This window comes from Mauremys mutica, chromosome 13 (genome assembly GCF_020497125.1).
Source record: "Mauremys mutica isolate MM-2020 ecotype Southern chromosome 13, ASM2049712v1, whole genome shotgun sequence".
Lineage (NCBI taxonomy): Eukaryota > Metazoa > Chordata > Testudines > Geoemydidae > Mauremys > Mauremys mutica.
In genome coordinates, this window is record NC_059084.1 from 50,803,311 (window position 1) to 50,810,748 (window position 7,438).

A 7,438-nucleotide genomic window follows, 5' to 3' on the forward strand; every position below is an offset into this window, starting at 1 on the left:
ACACCATACATAGGTGGGGCTCACTAGGGGTCAGGCCTTTGTGCTGGGCTCTTGGCACTGGGGTGAACTTCACCCACAGAGATTTATTAATGGGTTGAAGGGGAAGAGATTTATCCCGCTGAGCACCATGCAGGCACAGAGCCAGAGTGAGGTGTTGGCTGTTTGCTCTTATCAATGTGCTCTTGAACCAATGACTCAGACTTTCTCCCCCATGAAACAGAAGGCCTGGGCTCTGTTCCCACCTCTAATATAATAGTAGGGCTCTAGTGTCTGGACTCCTTGTTCATTGCCTAAGCCATGGGATGGAAGAATAATCAAGTTGATATAGCCTGAGTCAAGGTATGAACATTCCTGGGGTCTTTCGTCTCACTTCTGAGCAGACTGATAGAAAAATTGGTAGAACAGGGCCCCTGGGAGTCAGGACTCCTGGGTTCCATGCTCAGTGCTGGTATTTCTGAATCACTGAGTGACTTTGGGTGATTCGGGGTTTAACTCCCAAGTGCTTGTAAATTGATGTGGAATCTGGAAGCAAAAGATTAACCAAGTAGAGAGACCGCGGTGTTGGCAGCTGCTGCTCTCTGCGCCTCACACGGGAAGGCTGCTTCTCTGCAAGGTTGGTTTTAGTGGGGGCTGTAATAGGTTTCCCCTCACTGTGTGTCCGGCACAGTGGTACACGGAGGTGTCTCTTGGCTGCAAGCCGGTCAGTTGCAGGAACACTTGGCTTTTGGAGGTGTCTCTGCTGATGGTGAGCCGATTTTTGAAAGCATCATTATAGTTATTGCTTCCATCAGTCCAGATAACTCCCAGCCAGTCCAGCCCTTTCCCCGCGGGCTGGCGGGCCCAGTTCACCGCGTAGCTAGTGAGAGAGAATCCGGACATGGTGCAGGTCAGTCTGAGGGTCTCCCCGGGCTTCTTGACTCCCCCACCGGACTCCACCAGGCTGACCTGGGAATAGACACCTGCAGAGGGGAAATAAAGGGGGAATATTGCAGTCATTCCGGAGGCGCAGTTATTAGGGAACACGCGGTACCGGGCGCGGAGCGGCAGCGCAGGTCCCGCCCGTACCCGCGGGGAGCAGCAGGAGGAAGGCGATGGCCAGGCTGGGGGTCATGTCTGCGGCTGGCGGCTCGGTCCCCAGGCGGGATGGGAAGCTGAAGCCCGGCGCTGGCTCTGAGTGGGGTGAGCGGCCGGGATTAGGCTATGAACAGGGCCCCGGGGAGCTCATTTGCATGGACCGGAGGGTGGGGACAATATAATGGGGGGGCCCAGGAGGTGTGTGACAGTGCATCGCCCTTCATTCTAGTGGCAGGTGGGTTAGAGAGTCCAACTCTTTAAACCTCCATTCAATTTGAATATATAGAATCACTGAATGAACGCACTTGCGTGATCATCTATCTATCTATCTATCTATCTATCTATCTATCCCCATACCCCCCCATCCATTAAGTATCATTTAGTTAATAGGTATGTGTATAATCTTTCTTTCTCTCTTCACTAGTAAGGGCTCGGTGCTGGCTCGTATAGTTATGACCTGCGGTGTTCCCCGTCAGCAGACAGTAGGGAGTTATGGAAATGTAGTGTGAGTTCCTCCTTAGCTCCGCCCCTTTACACAACCTGAGAGACTGGATTGTGAGCTTCGGATGTGAGGTGGGTAACTCAATCCACGAGACTCCTTTGAAAATCCCAGCCGTGACTCATACCCAGGAGTAGCGGAGTGTGGGAGCATACAGGAAGTGATGCTCTCTCCCCCACAGGCCCATAGGGGGTTTGTGCCGCAATGGGTGACATAGCCAGGGAATTATAGGGTTAAAACCAATCTCCCCATAGCTGTATTGTGTATGAATCTGCTGCCCCCACGCGGCGCACTGGAGAAAGAAATTCTGCACGTTGAATTTTTTGTATTAACACTATTGGGACTCCAGTCGCTGTGTCTCTGGCACGGTGATACCGGGCGGTGTCCTCGGGTCTCAGGCTGTTCATTTGCAAATACAGCAGGTTGTTGGGATTATCGCTGGGGGTGACGAATCGCCCCTTGACAGAGTGGAGTAGTGTGTAGTTCCACACTCGGATACAGGAGGGAGACCCACTCCAGCCCCTCCCCGGGCCCTGCCGGACCCAGTGCATCCAGAGGCTGCTGAAGGTGAACCCGGAGGCTTTTCAGGGGAGATGGAGAGAGTCTCCGGGCTTTTTCACATCCCCTCCGGACTCCACCAGCAGCTGGGAACGGGTACCTGGGACAGACACTGGGAGAAATTACCCTTCAAGCTGCTACAATGAAAAGGAATTGCAGCCAAGGTCTCATTTTGCCTGGTGTGGGAGGGGAAAGTTCTCTCGGGGGTGTTGGGTGTTGGCTGGTAACCGCTTGTCCCTAGGCCCGCAGCCTGGGCATGGAGAGAGAGAGAGATTTAAACAGGAACCTGTCCCCCCTATTTGCATATCCCCCTCCTTATAAGAGACTCAATCTCCTTCCCTTACTGGTATGAATGACTGCACTCGGTTCAGAGACCAGTCTGGCTCTTGCGGGGAGCGGCGAGTTCCTCATTTTTCCTGTGCATAAGGAAGACGTGAATGTCTTTAAAGACACCGCTCCCCATAACGTGTGTTCAGGGCCTGCTTATAATGAAGTTACCTGGTAGTGGGAGACTCCTGGGCCGTGAGGCTGTGGAACGGCCGGTCACTGGGGCTCAGTGACTCGGGTGGGGTCAGGTCCCAGGATCCAACTGGGCTGAGACTCTCTCTAGCAGGTGAAAATTCCTCGGGGCGCTGAGCGAGGGCTGGGACTGAATTCCCTGCCCATCCGCCTTCCCAGCAATGTCCGGCTCCGCTGGAAAGTGCAGGCAGGGAGCAGAGGGAAATGTGTCCTGGGAAGTTCAGACAGGACCGGCTGTAGGAAGTGTGGGGCCCGATTTGAACAGTTTCCTCGGGCTGTCAGGGATGACTATAAAAAAATGTAAAAAAATACATGGGGCTTGTACTCACCGGGCAGGGCTCTGGGTCCTCCGCGGGGTCCTTCTCTCGCTCCAGATCTCCGGCGGCACGGAAGGACCCGCTGCCAAAGTGCTGCCGAAGACCCAGAGCAAGCGAAGGACCCGCCGCCGAAGACCCAGAGCGCCGCCAAGTGAGTTAAAATTGAAAAGGCGCCTCTAGCCAGGGAAGGGATCCTCACTGGGCACGGGGCCCTCTTAGGCTTGGGGCCGATTTGGGGGAATTGGCCTAAAGCTCTGAACTGTTCAGATGTGGGTCAAGGGCCAAGTGCTGCTTTCTTTCCTCTCTGGGAGTTTCCCATTTGTCTCAATGTGGCTTCTGGTTTGAGGAGAGCTGGCAGCGCTCAGAGAAGGGTCCAGAGCTGCCTGCGGGGGAGGGGGGGAAGTGAGGCAATTTGCCCCAGGCCCCACAGGGGCCCCCACAAGACTTTTTCGGGGCCCCGGAGCCTCTTCCACTCCGGGTCTTCGGTAATTCGGTGGCAGGGGGCCCCCGCCGGGGGTCTTTGGGGCACTTTGACAGCGGGTCCTGGAGCGGAAGGACCCCCCCACTGCCGAATGGGGCCCCTCACGGCTGAAGACCCCAGGCCCCCTGAATCCTCTGGGCAGCCCTGGAAGGGTCTGTGCTTTGAACTGCAGGGGGCTACACCCCCCTCTGGAGTTAAACAGTGAAAACATAAAGGACAGTGGGTTTTGTTTGGTTGTTTTTTTGGAGGGGGAGGGAGGTATTGGGTTTTTTTACCCAGGGCTGCCCAGAGGATTAGGGGGCCGCTTCCATAAGAAGAAGAGTTGCAATACTATAGAATCCTGTATTCTCGTGGGGGCCGGGGGCAGGTTGCCCCACTTGCCCCCAGGGCGGCCCTGCTCCCCTCAGCTGCCTTACTGCGCTCTCACCTTATAAACGTTACAGGGATTGGCAACTTTTGCACCAGGCCCTGGGGTAAGCACACTGGTTGGCCGGGCTGCGGCTGCAGGTTCGGCCCATAGTGCTGCTAAGGCCACTGGGGGCGGTGGGAAGCGGCGGCCAGCACATCCCGGCCCATGCTGCTTCCCGCTCCCCCCATTGGCCAGGAGCGGCAAACCACAGCCAGTGGGAGCCGCAATGGGCTGAACCTGCAGAGCAGTAGGTAAACAAACCGGCCCAGCCAAAGGTTCCCTGTCCCGGTTATAAACCATCGCAGTTCCAAGGTATCCCAGTGAAGGGACCCTGCATTGGCTGACACGTCTGTGCTAGCCCCTCTGTGCTCTCCTCTTCCCAGATGTGCTGCCCCATCGCACACCCCTGAAATTCAGGACTGAGGGCTTCTGAGTTTGATGCAAACTGGTTAGCTTGGAAACGGTCCCAATTTCCATTTAAACCCTACACAGATTCGAGCCCAGAGAGGCAAACCTGATTGGAAACAGTGAGCTCTGCGCTCAGAGAGGTTCTTGATTTCAGCTCCATTGGGATTTTGAGAGTGGCCCTGCAAACGCTTCCTAGCCTAGTAACCCTTACCCCACAAATTGTTCCACCGGAGCCGGTGGGGTCAGTCCCGTTAGTAGGGATGGCAAGATCTTAAAGAGAACTAGACCCTGCAGACGTTTGTCTGGTCCAGCCCCGGGCTCTTTTCCTGGCACTCCGGGGGCAGTGCAGAGGAAGAGAGGGATGGAGGGACCCGCAATTCCAGGGGCAGCAGTCCAGGAGGTTGCTTTTTTTTTGCTTCGGTAGTTGCTTTCTGGGAGGGTTTTTTGCTCGGGGTGGCAAAAGACCTAGAGCCAGCCCTGGCAGAGATTTATCAATGGGCTGAGAGGAGAAAAATTTATCCCGCTCACAACCTTGCAGGCATAGAGCCAGATTCCAGAGTGGGGTGTTGGTGGCTTTTTCCTTTCTATCCACAGGCCCTTGAGCCAACGACTCAGACTTTGTCCTCCACGAAACAGAAGGCCTGGGCTCTGTTCCTGGCTCCCATATGACAGCCGGGCTCTAGTGTCTGCAGCGGGCACCAGTGTAAAGACTCCGTGTGTATTTCCCCAGCCATGGTGGGAGGGAAGAATAATCTAGTTGCTATAGCGTGAGTCTAGGTATGAATATCCCTGGGGTCTTTCCTTCCCTTTGTTAGCACAATGATAGACACATTGGCAGAGCAGGGCCCTGGGAGTCAGGACTCCTGGGTTCCATTCCCAAGCTCGGTGTCGCTGATTCACTGTGTGATTTCGGGTGATACGGAGTTTAACTCACAAGCGCTTGTAACTTGCTGAGGAATCTGCATGAAGCAAAAAACTAACCAAGCAGAGAGACCGCGGTGCTGGCAGCTGCTGCTCTCGGCGCGTCACACGGGAAGGCTGGTTCTCTGCACGGTTAGTTTTAGTGCCGGCTCGGATAGGTTTCCTCTCACTGTGTGTCCGGCACAGTAATACACGGAGGTGTCTGCGGGCTGCAGGCCGGTCAGTTGCAGGAACACTTGGCTTTTGGAGTTGTCTTTGGTGATGCTGAGGCGATTTTTGAGAGCGTCATTATAATGAGTGCTTCCACCAGACCAGATGGTACCGACCCATTCCAGCCCCTTCCCCGCTGGCTGGCGGGCCCAGTGCACCGCGTAGCTAGTGAGAGAGAATCCGGACACGGTGCAGGTCAGTCTGAGGGTCTCTCCGGGCTTCCTGACTCCCCCACCGGACTCCACCAGGCTGACCTGGGAATAGACACCTGCAGAGACAAAGGGGGAATATGTCAGTGATTCCCGGAGGCGCAGTTATTAGGGAACACGCGGTACCGGGCGCCCAGCGGCAGCGCAGGTCCCGCCCGTACCCGCGGGGAGCAGCAGGAGGAAGGCGATGGCCAGGCTGGGGGTCATGTCTGCGGCTGGCGGCTCGGTCCCCAGGCGGGATGGGAAGATGAAGCCCGGCGCTGGCTCTGAGCGGGGTGAGCGGCCAGGTCTGGGCTATGAACAGGGCCCCGGGGAGCTCATTTGCATGGGCCGGGGGGTGGGGGCAGGGGGCGTGGAGACAATATAAAATGGGATCCAGGACGTGTGACGCTGAATCGTGCTGTTAAATGTAACGGCAGGTGGGTCACAGAGTCCACTAACTGCATTTCTTTTGCACCTTTTAATTTGAAAATATATAACCACTAAATGAAAGCAGTTGAGTGATCTACCCATCCCCATCCACCCCCTCTATCTATCTATCTCCATACACCCCTTCTATCTATCTATCTAATCTCTGTCTTTATTCCCTTCAGTGTTGTGGCCAATGTTACATACGAGCAATTATTTATATCACCGAGCCATTCCTTTGCAGGATGATTTGGAGAATGAGTATGGAAAGAGTTTACAAAGATGCTTCATGAAACTTATGCTCCAGGTTATAATGATCAAAAGGATATTGGAGTCAAGTTGCTTAGTGCCACAGACAAAGAATAAAAGTTACGCAGCCACAGGCGGCTTAGGTGGGGTTCAGTAGGTGCAAAGGCCTTTGTGTTGGCCCCTTTACAAAGAAAGTCCTTTATCACAGACCCCTCCCTTCCTGCGATAAATGTGAGGGGGGGGGGGGTTAGCATCCTTGTGTAACTCCCCAACCATTCACTTAGCTACAGAATCCTCCTTAGCAGCTGTACCCTAATTGCCTTACCTGTAAAGGGTTAAGAGGTAAACTTAATGTGAGTTGGCACCTGGCCAGGGGAACCAATAGGGAAGCTGCACCCTTTCAAATTGTGACAAACTGCTGGGTGTGGGGGTCTTTTGTTCTCTCGCTGCAGAGGGACAGGGCAGCAGCTTTGCTGTAAGAAGCTTGGGCCCAGGTATAAAAAATCATCAGTATCATACCTAGAAACTACTCATTTGGAACCCCAGATATGGAAGTAGAAATGTTAGAATGACACAACCAGAGATCTTCTTATTTTGGTTTGTGGATTCCTCTGTGCTAACCCCAGGTGCTTTAGTTTCCTTGTTGTAACCTTTAAGCTGGACCCCAAGAAAGTTATTTTTGGTTCTTAATCCTGGCAGTTGTTCTTTTAAAATCTAGCAATAGCCTGAGTGCCCGGAGGTATTTTTCTTTTCTTTTATCCCCCCCCCCTCTTTTTTTTCTAAATTACCTTTTTAAAGAACATGGTTGGATTTCTGGGTCTTCAGAGGTTTGTGAACTTTTTTTTTTAGTTAGCTGGTGGCAACAGTTGATTTTTAATTTTTATCTTTTCCTTTCTCAGCTCTTCAGGGGGTGTGTGAAAAGGCTTGGGTGTACCTCCCAGGGAGGAATTCGCAAGTGCGCCTTCCTGGGCTCTGAAAGGGGTTCTGCTCTTGGGTGGTGTCAGCTCTACTAACCCAAGGCCAGGTAAAGCTGTGACCTTGGGAGTTTAATACAAGCAGGGAGTGGCCAGTGTTAATTTTTAGGGTCCTTGCGGGCTCTCACCTTCTGCACTCGGAGTCCCAGAGTGGGGAATCAGCCTTGACACTTCCAGTCAATGATCCTCTCTTCAGGAAGAG

At 53.8% G+C, this 7,438-nt stretch overlaps 2 gene segments (V, D, J or C); both read right to left on the reverse strand.

Moving 5' to 3' along the window:
- Positions 1-585: 585 nt before the first annotated feature.
- Positions 586-1,159, reverse strand: LOC123347615. The segment is given in 2 exon segments: positions 586-959; positions 1,066-1,159. Coding segments are annotated over 2 exon segments (420 nt in total).
- A 4,131-nt stretch (positions 1,160-5,290) lies between these two features.
- LOC123347616 lies at positions 5,291-5,846 on the reverse strand. The segment is given in 2 exon segments: positions 5,291-5,664; positions 5,767-5,846. Coding segments are annotated over 2 exon segments (420 nt in total).
- Between the last annotated feature and the right edge of the window lie 1,592 nt (positions 5,847-7,438).